The following is a 26,050-nucleotide window of genomic DNA, read 5'->3' as shown; positions in this document are numbered from 1 at the left end:
AAACCCACACAATTACCCCCCCCCCCCCCTGCAAAAAAAAATCTTATTATAGTCAATGTCGGCATGGACGTCATCATTACTTTTACCTGTTCCAGTTACCTGGTCTAGATTTTTCCGCTTGTATCGAAAGTTATCCTTTTGGGGGGAGTGGACGCGACCTTTTGTAGATTTTCCGTAGGGTTTTCACAAAGTGTTGAGTAAATGGGACCAGACCAATAGGGGTTTATGTCACAAACATTACCATCGACATTTCGTGAATACGGGGCACGTTTTCACATAATGTTCGGTAACGCGACCACCCGACCCGATGATTCGAAGTAAGCCGATGCAGACACCACCACCAGGCACATATATCATGTCTCACTAAGCCATATCTATCGATTCTAACAGCATCATCTTTTACCAAACTGTTTAACCATGTTTAAGATACAGAGTATATCACGTCCAAGTTTGTTTAAGAGAAAGGTTATTTCGTCAGTTCTATTAAGTATACTGTGGACATCTCAATGTGCAATCTTAAGACCAACATGATTCCGAAGAATGCCTGCATACATTTTTATAATTACTATAATCAGGATTATAATCGATAGTAGTAGAATTTATTATCATAATATAATAAGGTAATATTGGTCACATGTGTTGCTGTAGGAAAGATGTGATTCTGTTAATGTTTTCAGATTCGGTATGGAATCGCAAAATGAAGTACCGGAGTTATACCATGCGCTTGAGAAGAGATTCATCAAAGCTTTCATGAGAGTAATTATCATTTCTATTCGGGTTTGTTCCGTTTTCATCAACAAAGTCATCATCTGATGTCACATAATGTTGCGTGTTAGTGTGTTCAGATGAATTGTAATTTATCATAGCTGAGTGCATTAGTGACTAGTACCGCCTTAGGTCGGCACTCTCTTCCTGGCCGAGATTGTAATATTGAAACGTGGTTGGAATTTATGTCTATTACACATACATTGATGACATTTGATCATGGTGTTGAATCTCTAACTAAATCTGCTGTGGTTCATCTCACCGCAGTTGAAACGACAAGAATATTCAAAAGTTGATGACTCCGAGGCATATTGGGGAGAGTACTGCACTGGTGCCCAAGTGCCGTTCCTTACTCCTACGTCGAAGAGATGGCGCCCCCTTGTGGTGGGCTCTACGCTGAGATGGTTGAAACATTTGGCGTACGAAGTCGAACTCCAGCTTCAAGTGCATGCCGTCTCGGCGGCTCGACAGACATGGAATTCTTTGAAGGTGAAATTCAAAGAAAATCACAAATATGTCAACTAATGTATCACTAGAGACTGGTAAGCTAACAAATGGCCATCGTACAAGTTTTAGGTCAACTTCAAATCGGGTGATTTATAAAAATACAAATACAACCACCTCCATAGCAGCTGGGATATACGAGAGATTCGCCAGAAAAATTTCGATGTTTTAATGACGTCACTATATGGACCAATACTGCCCAAGCAGACGACATCCCATAAAGAATGAACATAATTGCAAAGCTATTATTTGTCAAATTATAATGAGTTTAGTGTATATAAATGTAACGGCATGTCAAACCATTTAAAAGGGGATATGACCCAATTCTGATAACTGAAATCTTTTGCTTGCAAATACACAGGATAGGGGTTAATTAACAATCAAAGAAACCAGACTTTCAAATTGAAAACCCCCCGGAATGATATTAAGGACGGCATTTGTTCCCTCTTGAAGCGCCGAACATACCGCGGTGTGTACAGCTGAATATACAATGGCGTCTTATTTTGTTTACAAACGACAGATTCCTTTATTTTTGTATCGGTGCATTTGTCATCGAAATAAAACCATGCGAAGGGTTTAGAGTGAGGTAGTAAAGTAAGAGAAAGAACTCAAGAGAAGATGAAAACAGTGGCACTGAAAATGTGTGAGATGTCATGGGACATCGTCTGCTTGTGCAAATTATGTCCATACTGTGATCTCACACATCTCAGCAGCGTTCGGTGAGCTCTTCATGTGCTATGCCGGGGCTGTATTTAAGCGTTTTGTAATTTATAATAATCATTACTTCGAATGTTTCCAAGCATTGAATTTTGATAACCTTGTCGAATCAAAGTTTCAACTTTGCAATAATGACAATAAAGTTAGTTTTTAAAATCAATGATTATCTACGTTAAAGATGTTGGCTTTATCAATGACTGCCCATCCATGTTTAGCCCGCATGGATTGCATCTAAGTATTGACTGCATCAACTTGCTTTAGACAGGATTTCTTTTGAATGATAGAGTTCCAGATGATCCGCTTTACTGACGGGCAAGACTTTGAGAGATACAAGCCATCGATTCGACCATAGCGACAAGTTCATGCTGCTCATTATGGTTCCCAACATGAATGATTATTTCATTTCGTTTGAGATCATTGGGTAGGGGAGCAGAGGCTCCAAATATCTGCTCAACTTTAGCCCCCGGGAGCGTTTTACAAACCCATACATATTGTATTTCGAGTTTGAAAGTTTCTTGGGTTTTTTTTATTTTCCACAGCATCGAATCGCCCATTACAAGTACATCGGTCAGTTGGTTTGACGTTTGTACGATATTGGCGTAGTTGAGATTGCATCAGGTATCGTCCTGTTGTTGTGACTGGCAGGTTTGGCATGTTAAGTGTTAAGTGTTTGTACTAATTACCTTTGTCTGAACGATAGAGGTTTTGATCGGGCCACTAGCATGTACATGTTCTGCGCGAGTGGAGTCCCCTTTGTGAGTCAGTTATAAATGACTTCAGCTTAAAGGTAATACAAAGTTTTGGTATGGGGTCATGAACTTGGTTCAAATGAACATATTTGAAGCATATGCGATCCTACAATATTCAGCGGTTGAAATGGAGTCTAAATTTATAACATTGTAAATGATAAACTCTTTATGTTGTATAGCTACCTCTCAGAGTCAAGATATTAATTAAGCTATAAAACAATGGTTCTTGACTAAAATCGACCGAATAGCTATTCCCGTTTGGAAATTATATATCAAAATTACATAGCCACAGCTTCCATTGTTCGGCCGTAGGCGCTATTTGACATTTATCAACATTTACCGGGAGCACCGGTAAATTTTTATATTCAATTTGTCTCGAAAGCAGAAGTATTTTAGGGGCTAAATTTTCTAGTGCTTATAAAACATCCTCAGGGGCATCCAAATATTCAAAATTGTAAAGAATCACTATCCACCCAATTTTCAAAAATTTCCCAAAACTTTGTTTTACCTTTAAGTTCCAGAGCTAATAGATCTGTCTGGAATTGCTACATAACTTTCAAATAAAGGCTTGTATTAATCACTATCCGTGGGCGAGCCAACTGGATATAGTGTGCGCGCGCGCGCGCATGTGTGTGTGTGTTTGTGTATGTGTATTCTGCTATGGTAAAACCCAACACTTCATAGTAAAAATGAAAATTGAGTTATTGGTATTACTTGAAAGAGTGAGGAATTACATTTTATACGATACCTCATTCAAGGGAATTGGTTGGAATTTGACGAAGTTATTGCTATTTGTTTGTGATTTTAATCACCAAAGTTTATTTCTTTATATCAGAGGTTTTTTTTCTTTGTATATTTCATTATAGCAAAACATGAGAATCATATATTTACAAGATTCGATAAAATGAAAACAGATACAAAATACAAAATACAAAAAATATATTAGAGTTTAAAGTTGAGCAATCGGTTCCTTTCTCAAACCAAAAATAAACACATATTCACTCAATATTTACTTAGTACCAGCCATTTGAAATATTCATGCTTTTCTCTTTCTTCCGGTATCAAATGTGTCAGGGATCAGCACATAAGTGGTTAATCGGGAGGGGAAACTACAACCGATACTCTAAGAAAATGTAATACTTTTGAACTCATAATTTCAACTAATCTCGCGCGATAAGGGGTGCATTTAGAATTACGAGGGGAAAAAAGGATAAAATTATTTTAAAATCATATTTTGACTTCATTTATTCCCCCAAACAACTTTAAACACATTAATGTATCTGAAGATTAAAACATCTTTTGTTGGTCCCTTAAGTCAAAATTCCGTGTACCTAAGCTCCGAAAACACAGTTCTATGGATTTACTTCTACTTCTTCTTCTCCTTCTTTTTTGTTTTCTTTCTCTTCATCAGTTTATTCTACTGCCTCCTAAATAAATATAGCAGTAGGACACCGCTGGCAGAAGAAAATATGAGCTATGGGAAAGTCTCGAAGAGATAGAAGGTATAGCTTGGAATGCACTCGCGAACGATAGACAGAGAGAGAGGGGGGGGGGAGAGAGGGGGATACGAATATAATAACCGGCTCCAGCTGGTGATCAGCTGATCGCTGCCCGGGGTCCCATTGAAGCAGAGAGAGAGAGAGAGAGAGAGAAGTTTCGCTCTATGATTCACTACCTGACATCGACGAGGGGTAGCACACACTCGCCAATGATACACGAATGGCATTGAATCGTTAAATTCACATTGAATTACAAAGTGATCTTGAATATAATTTCTTTATCTCTTTTCATGTATGTTCTTCTGGCAGCCGAGTGAGGAGCTCGTGTGCTCGTGTGGGACTTGCACACAGTTTGTGTGAGATGGGAGGTGCCGTGGTGGAAAGAAGGGGGAGTGTGCTAAGCTTTTGTTATGAGCTCATCTGCCTGTTGCTAAGGAGTCGTGGACCATGCGCACGCTTGTTCTGTCGATTGGTCGATACGTTCTCCTTGCCAAGCCTGGTCAGCCAATGGGCGTTGAGTACGGCCAGTGGCCCCGGCACTGACCTGGGCAAAAAGACAAGAAATCTTCGATCAGCTGTTCACTGCTACTCGGCGAAGCAGCCATTGATGCACACACACGCACACACACGCACACACGCGCACACACACGCACACTTACAAAGCTACGCACACCCCACCCTCTTTTTGATCTCCACGCCACCGGTAGGAATAAATACGCGGGGATTCCACCCACAAGATTCACTCGGACCGGGTCACACATTGGAAGAGGAACACATCACAACCCCCTGCACTAAAACAAAAAATGGCCCAGCTCAATCATTACGTCTACTTGGCGCTAGTCATCGTCGAGTTCGTCTGCCTAACGATAGCGAGTCATCCCCCGTCATGGAGGCGACGCGCTGGCATCATCCCCATGTCCGCCCATCAACAGCCCGATGAAATCCTCGCCGAAAACACCTCATCAGACGTCCACGCTGATGACGGTAGCCCAGACCCCGATCTGACCAGCGCGTCAAACGGGAGCGAAGACGCAATGACCCCTCCACCGGAATTATCCACCTGTCCACCGTGCTGGTTACGGGAACAGCAGAAACAATTCCGCATTGAAAGTATCAAAAGACGCATCCTGGAGAAACTACAGATGACGCATGTTCCGAATATCACAGGACCTCCGCCCAAGAACCCAGCCATTAAAAACTTGCTACAAAATTATCCACAGTACCAGAACAATCCTTCGGTCCAGTCAGATTCACCACAGACCGAGTACATCGACCCTGCCCCAGCACAACTTGAAAGGATCCTCATATTTGCCAAAAGACGTGAGTAAATAATTTTGTTAACATTCACATTATTATTTGCCAAAGACGATGGTTTTACAATCCTTTCAACAGTTCAAACAGATAGTTACACCAATCATGCTTATTGGAGGGGAGTCTCGAGATTTATTAGTGTAACATTTAAGAATAAACTTCTTTTTCGGGTCTTAGCACCGGGATCTCAACGAACAAGTTGCTCACTATATGGCTTAATTTTTAATATATTATTGTCTGTAAATAAATCATATTAATGAGAATAATGATAATAAGAAGAACAATCATTAGAGCAAAACTGATAAAAGATGATAATAATAGGTCTAATACAAAACAGTACTATTGATTTTAAAAGCGCAAAGTAGACTAGGAAGTCTATGTATGTCCTTAACAAAACAAAAGAAAATGTCATGCTTACACATTGAAAATAGTAGAAATAAGGGTGTTGATTAAAGAGGCATGGGTGAGGGGGAGGGGGTACCCCCAAAATAATTTTAACCTGAACTACCCCCTCGGAGCGTATTCTTTAATTAACATGTGCTTGCCCGAGGCACCATCATGATAAACTGATCGACGTCCCTGCGTTTAAAGTAGCATAGAAAGCAACATGATTACAGTTTCCTCACGTTTAAGGTAACAGTGAATTTTTATATCGCTAGAAATTGAAAACCACAAATCATTTTTGGTAACTTTTATATGTAACACATAAGAAGTGCTATTTGGATAAAATTTGTGAATAAGAGGAGGGGCAACTGTATACGCCTAGCATACTCAAATAGGTACGAGCGTGGGCAAGGATAAAGCTTGACGGAGCCATTGATTTTTTTTCTCCAAATATTACTTATTTGCATTTGAACATTCATATCATTGCAAATATTGAATAATTTTAATTATGAAATACTATTTCTTGGAAATTGCCGTATGATTTTCCATCAACATGATTACTGTCATTTAAAAGCAAATAGCCTTTTTTGGTTACATTTGCTCGTATATCTGAAAGTTTCGATCCGGGATCATGACCTTCTTGTATGAGACGCTTGCAATTTATGTGATGAATTCAGTGGAAAGTCACTACTTCAGATAAGAGTAGGGTGCGCACTGCGCACGTCGATTATTAGAAAGGAGATTGATGTGCACAAGGGTTCCCCTATGTATGGTCGAAATTTTGTTTTTAGGTACTCTCTATCATTTCAAATCAGAGGACCTCTTCTGAAAAGAAATATTGATTCATTTTGGTAAACCCGTGGACTAACCTATAGGAAACCCATGGGCAACCTGAAGCTTGCGTGAGCAATTTTCTTTCGACAAGCACCATGCCCACACGATCGAAAGTGTTCTAGGGCACCTATACATTGTTTAATGTTTATACCATAATGATTGTATAGTCAAGTAATTCAAAATATCAATTTTGGTTAGTTGCGTGCGTGCCTAAGAGGGTGTGTATGTGTGGGTGGGGGACCCAAGTGCTCCAGCACACTGTGCACTCACCGCTCTTGCTAGGTTGACAAAATCCGAGGAATATTTTAAACGGATGGGGGGGGGGTCTAAATTATAAGGAAAGAGCTTGTCTGACGTTCATATAATAATCATTATGTTAGATTTGTGTAGCGCGTAATAATCATAATTCTCTACGCTCTTTATAATATGAAATTGGTTAACACAAACATTAGAGATAAGTACAACGCTACTGCAAGAAGAGATAGATCTTCAGTGTTTTCTTAAACATGTTAAATATTCTTACCCTTTATTACTCCTAGATCTTACCAGGTATTCTACAAAACTATATGTTCCAAACTGATAGGGAGTGACCTGGTAGTAGAGGGTGGGATAAAGTGCGAAGAAAAAAAATGAATGTCTTATTCTAGATAAACTACCCCTACAAAAATCTTCTTAATTTAAAGATACTATTTCCCTTACGCAGTCAATATCAAATTGTGTAGAACTTTGCAGAAATTATGAATATGTCATGTTTGTCCTATCTGTGAAATTTAAACATTAGCAGTGTCCTAGTATTCAAATTATGCAAGGAAGTCCGTTTACCTTCTAGACACTATTGAGTGACTGACTGACAATTTTTTTCTTTGGTAATAATATACATAAATAATATAATATAAATGAGCATTTGTCTACATCAATAACCCAATACTTGTATTGACCAAAATTAAACTGATTGAATCTTTGTGCAGCACAAAACGTACAACCATTTGGTTAAAGGGTCTGAAATCAGACTATTACTTATGTGATTGCAATCACTTAAGTCGATTCTACAACTAATGGTTATTTTCCCACTAAAAGCCATGTCAAGCCCTTTCGTTTTGAGGGAAGTTCTAAATTAGAATTGTCTTTCAAATGCCGTTGGAAATTAAACTTTTCTTTTGTTTGGCCTGCAAACGGGACAAAGTACCTTTAAAGTGACTCGGTAACATTGCCTCAGGTTCTGAAACAAAATCCTGGACTTAGCTCATGCTGCAATCATAATTATAAACCTTTAGGTCAGTCAGGAATCCTATGACTCTTACAAGCCGTTTGCCTGTCTGATTATCAAGATATTTATGATTGGAAATCGAAATTTCATTTTTCGTTTTCCTAATGGTTTATATAATACTATTGGGGAAAATGAGTATGGTAAAACCGTTCACTCAAATATTTTTACTTTTTTGAGGCACTTCATGATCATTTTGAAGCGCATTTTTTTAGGGCATTAATATTACACCATATCACAGACACTGATAGCACATAGGACCATGCATCTCAGATTTAACATTGTTAAACGATGCCTTTAATGTGTCCACAAATTATCTTTCAAATGTTAACAATATGATTTGAAGTAAATGTCACAAAACTTATGTTAATCTGCAATTGTGAATTTTAGAGTTACAACTTTTTAAAATATATTATAATAGATCAAACGCTTTATACGTAGACCTACCCAGTATGTTATCAAGGGATAAAAGGTTAACCTTCTCAATAGAACATCACCGATAACCAATTAAACATTGGTTTCACTGAATGACTCATATACGTGGCAACGCCATACAAATAAATTCTGGCCTAAATTGAAGGTTATTATGCCTTTCCCTTTCCTAGGTATCTTCCCATTCTAAGCGGGGAAACATACTACATTTCTTTTAATGCTAAACATTCCAGTTTTAACAAAGGAATAACGATTTTATATAGAATGATAATTGTGATAATTTGGGGACATCTCAATGTGATGTGAGTTGGTCTAGCGGTACATTCATTTGGTCAGCTCTCTGTATTCGCCTACATACTGCTCAGGGGGATCTGGTTCGAAACTGAGTCCAACTTTCGAGTGGTGGGGGGTCAAAGGTCGGTCCCTAGACGTAACAAAAATCACATCTGATTGATGCACTTCTGAATACAAAATATATTAAACATAACAATTAACACACACACACACACACACGCGCGCGCGCGCGCGCGCGCGCGCACCGTGAGTAGTTGAGAGAGGGAAGGGTTTAGGTTAATTTAAATTGGCGATTGGAGTAATGTGACGGAAAGTGTTGATAGTCCAATTCACCGTTCGACTGAGAATGAGGGAGTAGGCGTACACATATGTTATGACTATCTTAACTTCCCGTGAACACAAGGGCCTCCCTTTGTGATGTCAATGCCTGTCTTACTCGAGAAATAAGATGCGAATTACCAAGGCCAGCGAAGGGTGCGGAAAGGTGTCCTACTATCTCTGCCCTTCCCCCTTTCTCTTTCATCTTCTCTGCTTTTCTTTAGTTTCTCTCTTGTTTTCGTATTTTCGCTGGGGTGGGGGGGGGGGGCATGTGCCCATGTAACTATGCCACTGACGTGTTCTCAAATGAAGACACTATCATTTGTCTAACGGTGCAGGAAGTTTATACTTCACACGCTTCTGTAGCTTCAGGTGAACCGCGAGCGGGACCCATCTATTGGCTTGGCATGACTTTAATGGAACCAACTACCGTTGTGGATGAAGTATTTAATACATATTTAACTGTGACAATTTTCTGTCAGATCCATTTAGTTAGTGCACTAAAACAAAGAAATACAATAGACACAAATTTCTCTTTTCATACACTCGAGAAAATAATTTTTCTTTTAATCAAGCTGTAAGTAATTTTTAATATATCTATAGTGAAGTACGCTGATCAACCAATTTCCATCACCCAAAAGAATAAGCGGAGATATTTCGAAAATGAGATGTATTCATGCCCTCTGATGTACAATATTCCTTACGAAAATGTACAAGATATTCTTGGCATGATGTGATGCCTTCTAGCATGACATGGGCGCAATTATTTTCTCGAAAATGTGACGTACCATTTGAAGTTGTTCATGTATAATGCACCAAGCTTTAGTCGGAAAGACTTTTTAAATCATTAATAAAACCTTTACTTTTCAATAAGGAAAAATCATAGCTGGGAAAATATATATCAGGGGAACAAGTGTAACTTAAACGTTTTAAAATACTGAAATATAGCAGCTGACAAATCGATTTTATATATGAGAAACCTTCACCCCGTTTATGCAATTTGCCTTCTGGTAATTGTAGTACAACGGATAATAGCAGGTGAATAAAAGGCTTCATCACCACACACACCTGGGAAAGAAGCATCCCATCAATTTAAATACATTTACTGGATAAATGACTTCACATAAAAGACGTCATGTTATCAAGAAAATGATTTGGTGAATCTTGTTGATTTTGGGCAAGAATATGAATCTGTCAGAATAATTTAAGTTATTTTTTGGGGTTAGGTTTCTTTTTAACCATTGGTTGAATTATTTTAAGAATGCGTACATTCTTATATATTTTATTGAGTGACATCTGTAAGAGTTTTAAAGCTGCAGAAGTAGAAAGTTTGAAAGGAAATTCGCTAATTAAACGTTGATATGAATGTTAGTTGAAAGAAACATGAATGAAGGATTATTGTTTTATGGACAGAAACTTATTCTTCTCGAATCAGTCTTGCCTTTGTATTCTCCATTAGATTCAATCTCGACTAGAAGGCATGTCATGAGGAAGAAATGGTCAGAGCGAATACATGAGCATTCGTGTTCCTCGGGTAAAGTTTTCCTTTAACTCTAAAAAGTTAATCGTAGCTTTAAGTACGATTAGATTAGTAAAAATTAATAAGTACAAAAATTACATAAAGAGAAGATAGCATTGGGGAGAAGAGAAACGTGATTAAATTCTCAAAAGATATGGGTGGAATGCATTCCTTCCTTTCGCACAATATGTGCTTGATATGACAGAAAACTTGTCCTCCATGTTTTTGCATTAATTATCTGTAACCAGCGGGTAAATTGTTTAACGCGTGCCATGGGAATGATCTCCCGGTCTGGACTCGAGTGTTGCCAATATCGATCGAGACCTTCGCAAGAAGGTTTTCAAAAGCACCCCGTCTATTGAAAGCCATGTTTAAGGGTTGTTGTAAGATATGACGTCACCCGGCCGATTCATCAATAAACTGAATTCGATCGTGACAGAGAGAGAGAAAGAGAGAGAGAGAAGGTCTACCGCATCGTGCGGTATGTGGCACGCAAGATATGAATTAAAAGGCAGGGAAGAACTGTGAGTCATAATTGGAGATTTTTGAATATCTAGGAATAGATATGCGTACGAGTGAGACAGATGAGTGTTAGATCCTTTCTTCGATTTTGTTTGTTTGTTTAAACACGTTACAACACAGTTGGTATTCCTTTTGATGACAGCCCAAATGTCGATAATTATATCATCAGCAATAAATGCTGGAACGTCACGATTATAGGAAACAGATTCTCGGTTTCACCTCGTCGCATCATTTTGTATATATTGGGCGTGTCAGATAACTCATTTACGTCTTAGAATAACATGCAACATCATTAGCAGGCCAAAGTATGAGACTAAAATTTGGGTTTTCAGTTGAAAGCGGTAAAAGTCTTATAAATGTTATATCTAACAAAAACTCATTATTTTCCAAATATCATATTTGGAGACGCGAATTTTTTTGTAACTTTAAGAAATTTGCCCATTATTACGAAGTACAATGACTTGTTCCAAAAATATGTTACATATCTATTCATTAAAGGTACTATGTCCCATTTGTAGGCCAAAAAATGAAAAAGTTAAATTCCGACTGCATTTGAAAGATAATACTAATTTAGAACTTCCCTAAAAAAGGTGGGGCTTGAAAACGTCTTCAAGTGGGAAAATAACGACTATTAGTTGTCAAATCGACTTTAGGGCTATAGAGCCCAAAAGTAATAGTCTTGATTTTCAGACAATTGTACCGAATGGTCATAAGTTTTATGCTGCGCAAAGATTCAATCAGTTTAATCTTGGCCATCACAAGAAGTGGGTTATTGATGTAGACAAATGTTCATGTACCCTTTACAACTCTTTTCATGTATGTTATTACCAAAGAAGAAAAAAGCCAGTCAGTCACTCAATAGTGTCTGACAGTGAAGTCTAGCAAGTAAACGGGTTTCCTTGCATAATTTGAATATGAGGACACTGCTAACGTTTAAATTTCACAGATAGGACATACATGACATATTCATAATTCCTGCAAAGTTCTACAGCATTTGAGGTTGGCTGCAAAAGGGACATAGTACCTTTAAGAAGTTATAGCAACACAAAGTTCTTGACTTGAATTCAACATTTGAGAGTCAACTTTGTTAGTATGATCGGGTGTCAAATTTAGAAAGAAAGAACGGTTAAGTTGTTTACATAATTTCATCCTTTCTGCATATGCGAACAGGACTGCATGTCTCTTACAGTGGGCTGGGTCAGATCATTACCCACCCTGAAATATTCTTTTTGACATTTGATTTTGATTAATCGGGGGAACAATCCTGAAATCTACTGCTTTCGGTATAGATACTAAATCTAATAGTCCTGAATCTATGACCTTGTCCCTCCTAATATGACAGGGCAGCTACTGTAAAGTGCAATCAGTCGAATTAATAACAATGTTACTTAGCCTCACAATAATAGCAACACCATTTATATGATTTCATCTTGATTATTTCCTACACGTTTGTGTGTCTCGATTATGAGAGTGAGACTGAATGGACGTGGGGACCCCGTATCGGTGCGGAGTGGAATAATAATTTGCCATTCAATTTTTACTCATTTTATTTTATTTTTTTAAAACTTGACATTCTTTATTTCAAGTACCGTAATAAATCCTGTTTATTACCACTTAGACCCAATATAAACAGTTGATTCATAAAATAATATCGAATAATATTTTTTTTCTTCTGATCAAAATGTCGATTTGCTCTGTATGGTATCCAAGTGATTGCAAAAATACACTCTCACAAAATACAAATGATAACAGATTTTCTCTTGGCCTTTTCTGGGCACTTGACATCCTTGAACACGTGGATACTGAATTTTGTGTTCTAGCCAAGTGGCCGAGGCGCCGCGTTTCTCTTGCTTTGTCATGGCTGTTTACCAAATCTTGCCATTTGCTTTCAGAAACAAATAATCTGTTTATAACGGTACAAGTACAACAAAAGATCTGTCTAGAGTTTGAAAAGCGCATCCATTTTGTTGGGCTGGCTTGCGATCAAAAAGTACTTATTGATAACATCACCAAGTACGCCTTAGAGTTGCCCCTGTGTAAAGAGCCTACTTAACATGACAGTCAGACAATAGACATTGTCCTTCTCACACCTGCACAAGATTGACAAGTATTCTTCACGATCTGTCACTCTTGCTTCCTATTCGAGTCGTATTTATACGCTCCATGTCAATATAACAAACTAAATACTTTGGCCATCGAAAGATGTAACGAAAGGATTACTGACGCATGTTTTTCCCTTTAGCATCTTGCTACCAAGGTAGACTCTTGAAGAAATAGTTTTCTCCCTTTACCAGGGATTTTTCATAAAGCTGTTCGTAAAGTTACGCATGACTTTACAAATGGCTTAAATATGAAAAGCCAAATGGGGTGCTCAAATATTTTTTAACAGCATGGACTAAAGTTGCACTGTGAGATATATATTCTTATTATAATAAACATTTTAACGCAAAGTGTATTTTTTGCCATAATTTAATTGAGGTTATTGGCAATATAGTCACACTTTGTTAAAACATCAGGAAAAACTTCGGGCATCCTATCTGGCACTTCGTATTCAAGTCGTTCGTAAAGTAATGCGTAACTTTACGAACAGCTTTATGAAACACCCCCAGATCTGTTTTCATCTCTACTGTAAAGAATCATGCAGGTGTTTGTAACCAGTTTATTAGTGTGCTCAAACTAATAGCACACGATAGGCTACTTATTATAGGACGAACAAGATGTTTAAGTGATGTGCTAAATGTCAAAAAGAGAAGATAATAACAGATCATAGATGATTTTTGGTTTATACACAATAACATCTAAAAGTAAAGAGGATAACCATTTCTTTCTTCTTCTTTTTTTCCGAGGAGAGGACGAAGTTATTCTTAACGTTTTCGGCGTGCGAAAATTCTAATTACCTTTTCTTTTTAGACAACTAAACACAAATTGAAAATCATACGAGAATGAAGTTTGCTTGATTGAAAACAAGATATCCGCAACTGTTCGATAACTTGCTGCAACACCATCATCATTAAACTGCTAAAAAATAGTCGGGCAACACCGCTGTGACAACAAAGACCATACTCCTGTTTCTTTTCCCAATTTGTCCCAAAGTCATTGAATATATCCTCAGGTGGACAACATTGTCGAAGTATTGGACCTTTTAGAGGGGTGACGAAACGCCCTCCAGATTACTTTCACTGTTGGAATATCTCGGGTTTATGAGGCAATAGGAGGATACGACCCTTCTAGAGATGGATCGGCGCTCAGTTTGTCATTTCTGTTTTTATGTTACTAGCTTTCCTCGAATGATCATGACGCGTTATCTATTTCATTTATTCCACAGCGCTCCAGACGCATGGAACCGACGCCCCGTCCTGTTGCTACTTCAACGTTGCCGAGAAAATAGTGGGATACCACGTGTCAAGTGCCAAGCTTTACTTTTACGTGTCCCCCGCCAAAGTAGTCCAGAACACACTCCACCAAATGACAATCAAGATGATCACGGCTCGACTGCACCCTCCAGGACAGACTAAGCTTCGTCTAGTTGCAAACATCAAGGTGCAGCTAAGTTTAAGAGTCGGGGCGTGGAGGAGCGTTGACTTCACCAACGTTGTGCAAGGCTGGGCGGCCGAACCTGAGACCAACCTTGGCATCGTGCTGGAGCTCGAAGACGATGCAGGCAATTCTGTGCTCATAACTGAGACTTCGACAGAAGAACCAAGAGTGAGTAATGCTCCATGTAATCGCTCTGACCATTCCTTCTTCCTGACATGCCTAATAGTCGAGATTGAATTTTTTTAATGGAGAATACAACGGCAAGACTGATTCGAGAAGAAAAAATATCTGTCCATTAAACAATAATCTTTCGTTCATGTGTCATTCAACTTACATTTGCATAAACGTTAGCGAATTTCCTTTCAAGCGTTCTAGTTCGGCACCTTCAAAACTGTTATAGATGCCACTTATTAAAATATATAAGAATGTAAACGGAAACCTCACTCAAGAAAAATATCTTAAAATTAGTCTGAGAGGTTTAGTATATTCTTGCACATTAATGTACAAGATTCCCTATCAAAGTGTATGAAAGAGGCATTGCGCAAGAATAATGCAGTTTCTCAGCAAGACATGGGCATCGCCATTTTCTTGATAATGGCCCGGTCACACATAGACGACGCACGGCCCGCGCATTGAAAATCGGAAAAAGTCGTGAGTCCGACTTTTGTCAGGATTTGGGAGAAGCTAGCGAGCTGACACCGAATGCATAGCGTGTTGCTAGCGCGCTGCGCGTTTACAAGGCGTGTGCTCCGCGTATGTCTGGCGTTGGTCTAGCGCGCTCCGCGCATGTCTGGCGTCCTTTTGGCATGTACATTCATGTGTCGAGCTCTGCGCACACTTTTGAGCATGCTCAAAAAATCCCGACGCACATAGCGAATGACGACGAATGCATAGCGTTGGTCCAGCGCGCTCGACGAACGAGTAACGAATGACGACACACACCTAACGCACATGGCCAGCGCATTGCACATTTCCAATGCGCTGGCCGTGCGTCCCGTAAATCCAGTAAATGTACTTAAATTGATGGGATGCTTCTTTCCCAGACGTGTGTGGTGATGAAGCCTTTTATTCACCTGCTATTATTCGGTGTACTACAGTTACCAGAACGCAAATTGCATAAATGGGATGAAGGTTTCTCATATATAAAATTGATTTGTCAACTGCTATATTTCAGTATACTTAAATGTTTTAGTTACAATTGTTCCCCTGTTATATATGTTTCACCAATATAATTTCTACCTTCTCAGCTATGAATTTCCCCAATTGAAATTTAAAGAAAGGTTTTGTTATTGAATTAAAAAAATCTTTCCAACTAAAGCTTGGTGCATGAAACTTGTACAAGTGCGCCTGGTTAGTCACATTTTCAAGAAAATGGCTGCGCCCATGTCATGCTAAAAGGCATCACATCATGCTAACAATATCTTTATTTTGTATATCTCTTCATTCTCTCGTACATTTTCTTAAAGGGAAAGTCCACCCTGAAATTAAGTTAGTTTTAATAGGAGTAGAAAAATGAGAGAAACAAGTCAGTGAAAGTTTGAGCAAATTCCGATTAAAAATAAGGAAGTTAGGATTTTTGAAGCATATGGAAACGTTTGCTTGTATTTTGTCTCATAAAAGAAGTTGATCACATGGTGTTGAGTGCTCAGGGGTCACGGGCCCCTGGCTTCACCGGGCAGGTAGTTCCATTATGCGAATGGGTAAATTAGCTACTACAAAATGAGGGGACACATTACATTGTACAATAGGGACACACATTGTTTTTATTGTGCAGAACATACTCTTTTATTAACTTACTTATTGCATGAAACTGTTAAACCAACATGCATTTTGTATTCTAACAATCGGAGTACAAAGAATAATAACAGGTGAATGAAATGCATATACACCACAAACACCTGGGGAGGAAGCATTCATAAATTTTAATACATATAGTTGATAAACGACTCCGATGAAACTATGCAACCAAAATGAAATTTGCGTTCTGGCAATTGGAGTCCAAAAAATGATAGCAGGTGAATAACATGCTCCAACAGCAACACAAACACCTGGGAAGCTAGGAAGCATCCATAAATTTGAATACTTTAGTTGATAAAAGACTCCGCATGTGGACGTTCGTTGGAGCAGAAAGCAGTGGATTCTTAACAACACGAACCCATTCAACAGAATTTCGAAACGTAAATTAAATTTGGCGCGGTTGGAAAATGCATCTTTCTACCCTGCGACTTTAATGGTACGATCCAGTAATTTAAACAGTAAAATGGCTCTATTTTAAAATTAATTATTAAATACAATCCAAAACTTCAGTGATATCAGAAAAAATATGTTAAATCTTACTAATAGTTAACAAAAGATGTATTAACATTGTGAAGGTGTCGCATTTTACAATATAAGACGCCGATTTAGCGAAGATGACGTCATTAGTGCGCTTGCATCAGGGAATTCAAGGTCAAAAGGTCAATTCAGACACTGATAAGTTATTGGTCGAGCCTTTTTGTTTCCTTTATTCCGACAAAATTATACAATCAATCAAAACAAGTTTAATACCAAAAGAAAGCTAACGATTAGTATTTTCATTAACCGCCTGCCCCAAAGTCGCTTGACCACAGTGAAACGAGTGAGAGCTTGCGAGAGCGGCCAAAGTGCGATTGAAACTCGTTATTTGCTCTTCTCCAACGCAAAAAGACACGACATTGTGCCGGGTAAATGTATTTTTTCCGACGAAAGTACAGAAAATTTGCATATGGTCTTTTTATATTATACTTTATGAGATGTTACCCGAGTGACTTCCGGGCGCCCCAATGCTGGAAAGAAACGCACATTTTAGAAAACTTCACTTTTTCATGGAAAAATGCTTATTTGTTCTATGCACGCAAGTCAGATTGAGCGGATGATACAACGTTTCCATATGTGTGATCAATCAAACACAAATTGGCAACTCTATGACGTATCATGCGAGCTCAACTTCCATTTGCTCAGTACTAAAAAAATCTAAAATTTTCATTTTCCCTCAAGAAAAATTTCAACCATACATGCACCCTAAATATAATAATTGCAAATATGTTTCTATACTCCCCCTGCAAGGAACAAATATATATTCCGTCATCAATAACGAAGAAAACATGATTTTATGGAATATTATGCACAAAGCAAATGAAGGAGAGCTCGTATAATAAGTCACAGAGTTGCCAATTTGTATTTGATTGATCACAACTTCAATAATTCATAACTTTCTTATTTTCATTCAGAATTTGCACAAACTTTCACTGACCTGATTTTCTTATTATTCTGCCTCTATCGAAACAAACTTATTTGGGGGTGGACTCTCCCTTTAAGCAATATTAAATATCACAATCTGAGCGGTCTCATTTCCACATATGTTCTGAAAATTTGCAGCTGCAGTTACAACTTTAGCATTTTACTCTTACTATCGTCTATATCATTCTCTCGTTATATCAGAGGCCCTTTCTGCAACTGCGGCTAGACGATACCAGAAGAGTACGGATGAAACGTCAGAGTGAACAGATGTGTGCTGAGGATCGGCTGGAACGCGAGTGTTGTAAGTACCCCCTCGTTGTGGACTTTCAACAATTTGGGTGGGACTGGATCATCGCTCCCAGGACGTACGATGCCAACTACTGCTCAGGAAGTTGCCCTGACCACTATTTTTACCGCTACCCTCACACCCAGCTAATAAGTCAGATGGATCGCTTAGCGGTGGCAGGACCGTGTTGCTCACCAAGCAAAATGACCTCGGTAAGTCTTCTCATTTTCGACGAAGATGGTGACATCAGAAATGCAGAACTCCAGGACATGGCTGTTGAAAAATGCGACTGCGCCTAGAGGGGAAATCGCCTCGAACCAGTAAAACCTACTCATCATGCCCAAAGCCATCGTCCCGAGTCCAGACCAATTAAAGATGTTTACTTTCGTCTAAAAGACTTGTTACCAAACGTCGGGGGTTTCCAAGCTATGGACGATAATCAACTGAGAAAATGAGAATGAGGTATTAAGCGGTGATTTATGGAAAATATATTTAGTAAGCAAATGACGATATGTCTTGGTGTATTAACCGGTCACTTGAAGGTACTATGTCCCATTTGCAGCCAACATCAAAATTAGTAAAATTTTGCAGGAATTATGAATATGTCACATATGTCCTATCAGTGAAATTTAAAAGTTAGCAGTGTCCTGATATTCAAATTATGCAAGGAAACCCGTTTACTTTCTAGACTTCACTGTCAGACACTATTGAGTGACTGACTGACTTTTTTTTTCTTCTTTGGTAATAACATACATAAAATGAGCATTATTGATGTAGATCAATAACCCACTTCTTGTAATGGCCAAAATTAAACTGATTGAATCTTTGCGCAGCACAAAACGTACGACCATTCTGTACAAGGGTCTGAAAATCAGACTATTAATAACAGGATTGCAATCACTTAACTCGATTCGACAACTATTGGTTATTTTCCAACTAAAAGAATTTTCAAGCCCTTTCGTTTTGAGTGAAGTTCTAAATTAGTATTATCTTTTAAGTGCCGTTGGAATTTAGCCTTTTCATTTTGTCAGCATGCAAATGGGACATATTATAACCTTTAATGGAATCTATTTTAAAAAAACCTCACCTTTAGATCTTCCTTCCATCGCATAATGGACTGTGTGAAATAATGCAATCGTTATCTATAATACTCTAGTTTTGGTGCACATCAACTTTGCAATTGCTTTACGTACCCATGCACTGATGGTATTAAATGGCTACTTTTGACAAAGTATGGGCTGGTATAAAGAAAGAAAGATAAAACTATATACCACTCACTACGCCATATGTTACATCCAGTACGGAAAGTCATGACAAAATGCAGAAAGAGCGAGGCTACAAACATGCATGTATTCTTGAAGAATATACTTGAATCATAATGCTTTCAAAACAATGCTGTGTGAAAGAGACTTGTTTATCGATGTGTGTTTTATGGTCAATGATGTCTAACTTTCCAGGATTTCTGCAAGAAAAGACAATATATTAATATATACATATTTGCAGAAAGATAAACTTTAAAATTGTAGTTCTCGTTCTGAACAGGGCGAGGTGAAACTATTTCATATTTACTTTTCTGAGTGAGACACTGATGAAACAAACATGTGATATCAATATTGACATAACCCATTGTAATGTTTCGTAATTGCGTACGTTATTGCAAACAAGATTGCAGTCAAAGCATAAAGTGAATCACCCATTATATAGATTTCAGATTGAACATGATGAAAAGTCCATTCATTATAAACGATTTAGGATCATAATAAGTGCGTTTTCATGGGGAATTTGAAGCCATTCTGGTGTTTTCCCAATAACATGTGTTGTCAATAATCAAGAGTGTACTTCTACGACCGACCGGTCTTGTGTAATGCACTGTGCCCTGAACTTCCTGCAATAATACATTCTCACTATAATAACGATTCCTTCACCCTCGAGATATGAAGGCAAGCTGGAGTATTTTCAGGAGGGGCCATGGGTTCCCTGCCTTAGAGACATGTGTACACATTAATTCGTAACTCAAACAACTCTTGAGTCTGCGAATAATGATGCAATACGCATGGACATTGACTACTGTGCGGCTTGAAGAAACTTGACAACAAAATGAGAACCAAAAATAAAATGAACGGAGCAAAATTAATTTTCTTCTGAATAATCATGTTAAATACAAATCCACTTACTTCACCACCTAAGAAAAAGAAATTTATCACTGGATTACGGTGGGAAATTGATGGGTGGTAACGATATTTGGATGGTGAGAAATAATAGATGTAGCGTTACTAATTATATGACTCATGGAAATAGTTTGCTACTATATAGCACCAACTCAAGCTGTTACGCAAAATAATTTGAAACTTTGATTTAGAACTAATATTAAATGATTTCTGTGAGGGTCATAATTAATATAGTTTCAACCTGATCTTAACTGATCTTTGATTGTGATTTCGATTCACCAAAATCTTGGTCCCCCATGGTTCTTAAGAATTGTTTAAACAATTCAAAGTGTTGCATTAAAGCCGGGCTAATATTATTGTGTTAATAAGTGATATCACATGTTTTTCTATGTGGGCGCCTGAGAGTGCGTGTTTGTGCATGTGTGTACGTGTCAGCGGTATTTTCGTGTGTGTAAACGGGGTTTTACCCTTCGACAACATGGTTTTAAAAGCCCATGTCAATCTATTTCGATTCATTTTTGTTCTGTATTTCTCTATAAAAATTACGCTAAGGACTCAAGGTGTCTGGGAAAGAGAAGGCATAGTAAATGTGCAATGTTCTTTATCTTTTTGTAACGAAGGATTTAAACTTATGTAAATAAAATATGCCACCTTCGTTTGCCAATCCAGTGATCATGATTTTTAACATGTCGACGACTGTACTTATTTGGACATCTGTTTTCTGTATTCTACGTTTAGAAATAAGTTTTTGTATCAGCCTTGAAATTCATTTACCATAATCAGTAATTGAGAGATTTTCACCCGAGTATATAGCCATATTTTAGCATATTAATTTCAGTTATAAAGATGGATGTCCATGTTTCGTACTTCGAAATTCATTTGTTTTAGAATGCTATACATAATAATGTATACATTCAGCATAAAGAAAATTAATACTACATTGTATTAAATATAAAATACAAAATCTACGGAGAAAATCAACAACCTCAATTCAAATGTAAGACGCTCAATGTAATGTATTTTAAGAACAAAAGGCCTTTACTTATGTAAGACGCTCAATGTAATGTTTTTTAAGAACAAAAGGCCTTTATTTATGTCCTTTATTTATCTTCTTATATTTCACTAGTATCTAAGATTCAAATAGATAAAAAAAAATGTATACTGAAATGAGACCTATAACTAGTGAGACGATAGTTTTAAGAAAAGGTAATACAATCATACATATTCTGTAAGATACAGAAAAAGTGTACTCAAACATAATTTTCATGTTATATCACTTCTAATATAACAATACATGTTTGGATATTGTTTTGGTGATTCATATTATCAAACGAAAAATAAATGATGTACATGTGTATTTTTTGTTTTGAACAAATTTTATTTCTTCTACATGCCTTTTTAAGAAAACATGAAACTGTTTTTCATATCATGCTGATTCAATGTGTGTGTGTGAACATAGCATTCCCTGCCTTATGTATTTTTGTGAAATGCCATTCGAAAAGTATGTATTCTAGTCATTTGTGCATTAGAGACCGTCCTTTTGAAGGATTTATTTGAATGTTTATAAATTAAAAATGTGTAATTTGTCTATAAGAATTGTGTTGGAGAACAATGCGTTTTAAGCCCATCGCAAACGAAACGATTTGATCTGAATATAAATGATTTGTGAAGAATTTGCATTAGCATTCTATATGTAAACCCAAATAAATTATCTAAAATCATAATGAACGAGATTCTGAGTAGTCATATGAAATAAATTAAAATTTCTGGTTTTGCAAGTCTTGTGATTGGAAACGGTAAATCGGCTCAGGATCGTAGAGACGTCAGACAAGTCGTGCGATTGTTTACGACGTGTAGCCAATTTGGTCTCAACTACGAATAGAAAGTTAACAGTGTACACAAAATTTGATTTCAGAATTTCATATCATTATTCAGAACCTCAATCAGGAAAATTACATTTCTTTAAAATGTAATATCTAATGTAACTGTGAAATCTCCCCAAATCGAAACGCAGTCGGATCGCAGTGGAATCGCACATCGTGCGGCGGACTTAATTCATACGGCATTGTGCTTGTTATCTGCCAGTTATACAACGCTTCTTCCAACGAACTTTGACGATTGTATGTTTATGAATCAAATTATTTGATGGTATATTTCAATGTTATTCAGTCATGTGACTCTGTAAACACAGTACAAAAAATATATTTACGAAAATGCAAATGCAATTGCTTAATAAATCCAAAGAAATAATATGCATCTAGATGTTTTATGTTTGTTATTATATTATATGTGATCTGTTTATGGACATAGCTTGCAATTCACGGGTGCAAAACATTCATGATTTCTATTACTTTTCTTGACATCGGGTTTGTAATATCTCAAAATACAGAACGATTGCAAACATCTCATAGGAACCGTTTATATTTGCCCCAAAACATGGAAAATCATCAACACAACACAAGTAATAAATACAATATTTCCATCACAATCTCAATCTATCTTTCTTATGTATAAGTTCCCTTTGATTTATGTTTTCCCAACATTTCCCTCATTTTTCTTTTCGTTATCATAAGTAGGATATATACTATGTGTACCGGAGATATGTTGCTACACGGCATGCGTACTTACAGTCTAGACCTTTTCTGTTAAATGCCTGCCATTTTCCAAAGATTTTATCTTTTTGTACTTTCATTTTATTATATCCATTGCTTTTTATATGTATTTTGTATTCAATTTTTAATACTTAAAAACATGTAATAGGAAATAAAATCGAACTGAAAATATTAATCGATATATCATATAAATGTATATTCCAAACAGTTAAACCACACACCTATTTTAAATTACAATTTCTTAAAAATATAACCTTAAGTTGCGACACCAATAATAAGTATATTCTTTTGATAGTAATAACGTTTAAACCTGTACCTGAACAAGAGAATACGCCCTAAAACATCATATTCTTTTCCCAAGCTGTATCTTTGTTGGGTGTTTTTTTTTTTAAGTGTTTTAGAATACAGAATATTTTCAAGGAATCTGTTTGATTCATTCACTTGGATACAAGAGAAAGAAACAAAGAAAAAGAAAGTAAAGGGGAAGAGGAGAAAAGGAAAAGAGAAGAGAAAAAGAGAAAAGAGAAGAAAAGAGAAGAGAAGAGAAGAGAAGAGAAGAGAAGAAAAGAATAGAGAAGAAAAGAAAAGAAAAGAAAAGAAAGGAAAAGAAAAGAAAAGAAAAGAAAAGAAAAGAAAAGAAAAGAAAAGAAAAGAAAGGAAAAGAAAAGAAAAGAAAAGAAAAGAAAGGCCCTCTAGACATAGCAATACGGAATCCATGAAAATGCCATTATGCGTGGGATTAGTGTGTGAAAATACATCGATACAAGCAACAATATTGTTTGCCCAAGTGTTTTCAGAACTGATTACAATCGACAATATATCCATCTTCGTGATACCTGAACAGAAGAGGATTTGTAGAACCTAAAAACAAGGCATACGATAAGTTTTCAAAAACACATCAATCAATTACTGAACTTTTACCTGCCAAAACAATTCACGTATAGAGCTTCGACAGATACAAAAAGTCCTAATGAAAAAGTAAATGGGCAGGATGAGATTGAATCCCTGTTATTTTCTGTAGCTTATACGGAAGGACAAATACTTAGTGCACTAGGCAAAATAAAGGACTTGTTTACGAAATCGTAGCTCCCTGTCTTTTGTTACAAGAAACGGTTAGCTTGGGGCAGTTTTAAACGTGAATATGCATTCCCCCTTTTGGGTATCTTTTTTTTTCTTCATATACTCAAACACTGCAACTGACTGATATTTATCAAACGTTACATCACCAAAAGATTTTAATAAAGTCTGCAAAAATAAATTATATTACAATATTTAATTATTAAGGTAGTTTTCAGTTATGTTCATGTATTCAACACGAACTTGATGAGTCAATATGCAAACCTGATCAACGAATCAAAATTCCATCCGCAAAATTATGTCTCAAAGATTTACGCCCCCGCACAAAAAAATTATACTTAATACTACTAGGAAGAAATGATGCAAATATTTTTAAAAGATTACCTTTCAAGTCCTGTAGACTGAGTGATAGGACAGCGCACGAGAAAAAAGAATCGGTTCCTGTGAAGCTTTTACAAACACATCTCTTAGCTTAAAGTAAAACATTGGCTTCATACTTTTTTTCTCGAAACCTAATGCAACAAGCGCTTCTCAAGACGGATAAAATGTCTTCGTTCATCCTTATCAATTTCATTTATTTTTAAGGCTATCATTCCAATACAAAAGAGAAATGTAAATGTATTACGATCTTGATATTTCGCAACTATCACGCTTCGTAGGCTATACCAAAATATGATACCATAAAAAGGTTTATGAAAGTTTGTGTCGTAGGTATCAAACAGCGTAAATCCATCACTATTGAATGATGTGGTCTCGAGGATTTTTTTTCTTCGCACTAGACCAACTAAATGTGTGGAAGAAATATAGCTTTCATAAATACATTTAGAAAGAATGGTACCATGATTACGACACATCGACTAACATAATCTATGTGGTGTTAAGCAAACGCAGTCCTTTTCCACTTGCTTGTTGATCTTTTCTTTTTATCAGGAGATCTGTTTTCGAAACCCCGAACTTTTTGAGTGAAATTGTTTAATCGATTGTTCTGTTGGGAAATATAAAATGTTTTAAAAAAAAGAGGGACCATCCTATTGAAGTACACTTGTATGGAAGGGTTTTCAATCCGACAGAGTTGGCTATTTATTGATGGCACGCTGAGGCTTATAATGTAATAGCATCGTCCCTTGGAGTTAATTGCCAAGCTTTGAAATGATGATCTTGTTACAACCAAACATGACAAACAACAGACAATGGACACAACCCCCTCCTAACAAAGCAGGCTATTGATTGTGAAGGCAATCGTTTTAACAAGATAGCAAGGCAATATAATGATTTACAAATAGTATATGTAATCGACCGTGCCTATAGTACAGCCCCTGATCAGAATCAGGGAAGCCCTGGGAGAGACTGAAAGGCAGCGATGGAAAGCCAACATGGTTAGGACCAAAGAAATAGAAGAGCCTTCTAGAGCTTCTTCAGATTGAATGTAATGGACCGTGAAAAGAAGAATCCTTCGAAAGCGAAATAAATAGACATGTCAGGAGCTACAGGGAAAGAAAGAGAGAGAAAAACAAATATAGTGGAATGACAAAGAGATTAAGGAAAATAAAAGCTGAGATATTGATAGGTGCCTTTTTCATGATTTAGTGTTGCCGCAGGGTATGTTGAATTTTCCCCCCTGACGGTTTGCGGTAAACACCCATTGTTCAGACTCAAAAGCGACAGCTGATCGCGAAAAAGACCTAATTCATTTGTGTGCCATTTCAAATTGGTGTCACCCCCTCACGAACGTGACGCGTCAGCCCATGTCATGTCGTACAAGGCTTTGAGACGAGTTTAAAGGGAGTACCCACGGTATTGCCCACAATTCTTAAAACTTGAAACAATTTATTCATTGACTAGCAATGGTCATTCTAGAGGGAGTATGATGGAAAGTTTTTAAAAAACACGTTGCCGAATTGGAAAATAACGATGCAATGAAACACCAGTCTGGGTTTTACTACAGAAAAACCAGACCTCTGTAAATATAAATGATTTTAGATTCTCATTAAAATGATGCA

The 26,050-nt window shown here is 37.1% G+C and overlaps 1 protein-coding gene across 1 annotated transcript; it reads left to right on the top strand.

The window, feature by feature from the left end:
• The first annotated feature begins 4,831 nt into the window (after positions 1 to 4,831).
• On the top strand, positions 4,832 to 18,909 carry LOC585056 (growth/differentiation factor 8). Its single transcript, XM_784897.5, has 3 exons — positions 4,832 to 5,554; positions 14,438 to 14,817; positions 18,109 to 18,909. The coding sequence occupies exons 1-3, from the start codon at positions 5,038 to 5,040 to the stop codon at positions 18,490 to 18,492; spliced, it is 1,281 nt and encodes a 426-aa protein (XP_789990.1). The 5' UTR covers positions 4,832 to 5,037; the 3' UTR covers positions 18,493 to 18,909.
• The last annotated feature ends 7,141 nt before the right edge of the window (positions 18,910 to 26,050 follow it).

The sequence above is a fragment of the Strongylocentrotus purpuratus genome, unplaced genomic scaffold (assembly GCF_000002235.5).
Source record: "Strongylocentrotus purpuratus isolate Spur 01 unplaced genomic scaffold, Spur_5.0 spur5_contig_846, whole genome shotgun sequence".
In the NCBI taxonomy this organism is placed as follows: Eukaryota; Metazoa; Echinodermata; class Echinoidea; order Camarodonta; family Strongylocentrotidae; genus Strongylocentrotus; species Strongylocentrotus purpuratus.
The sequence above is the reverse complement of the archived record's forward strand: the minus strand, read 5'-3'. Positions and strand labels throughout refer to the sequence as shown.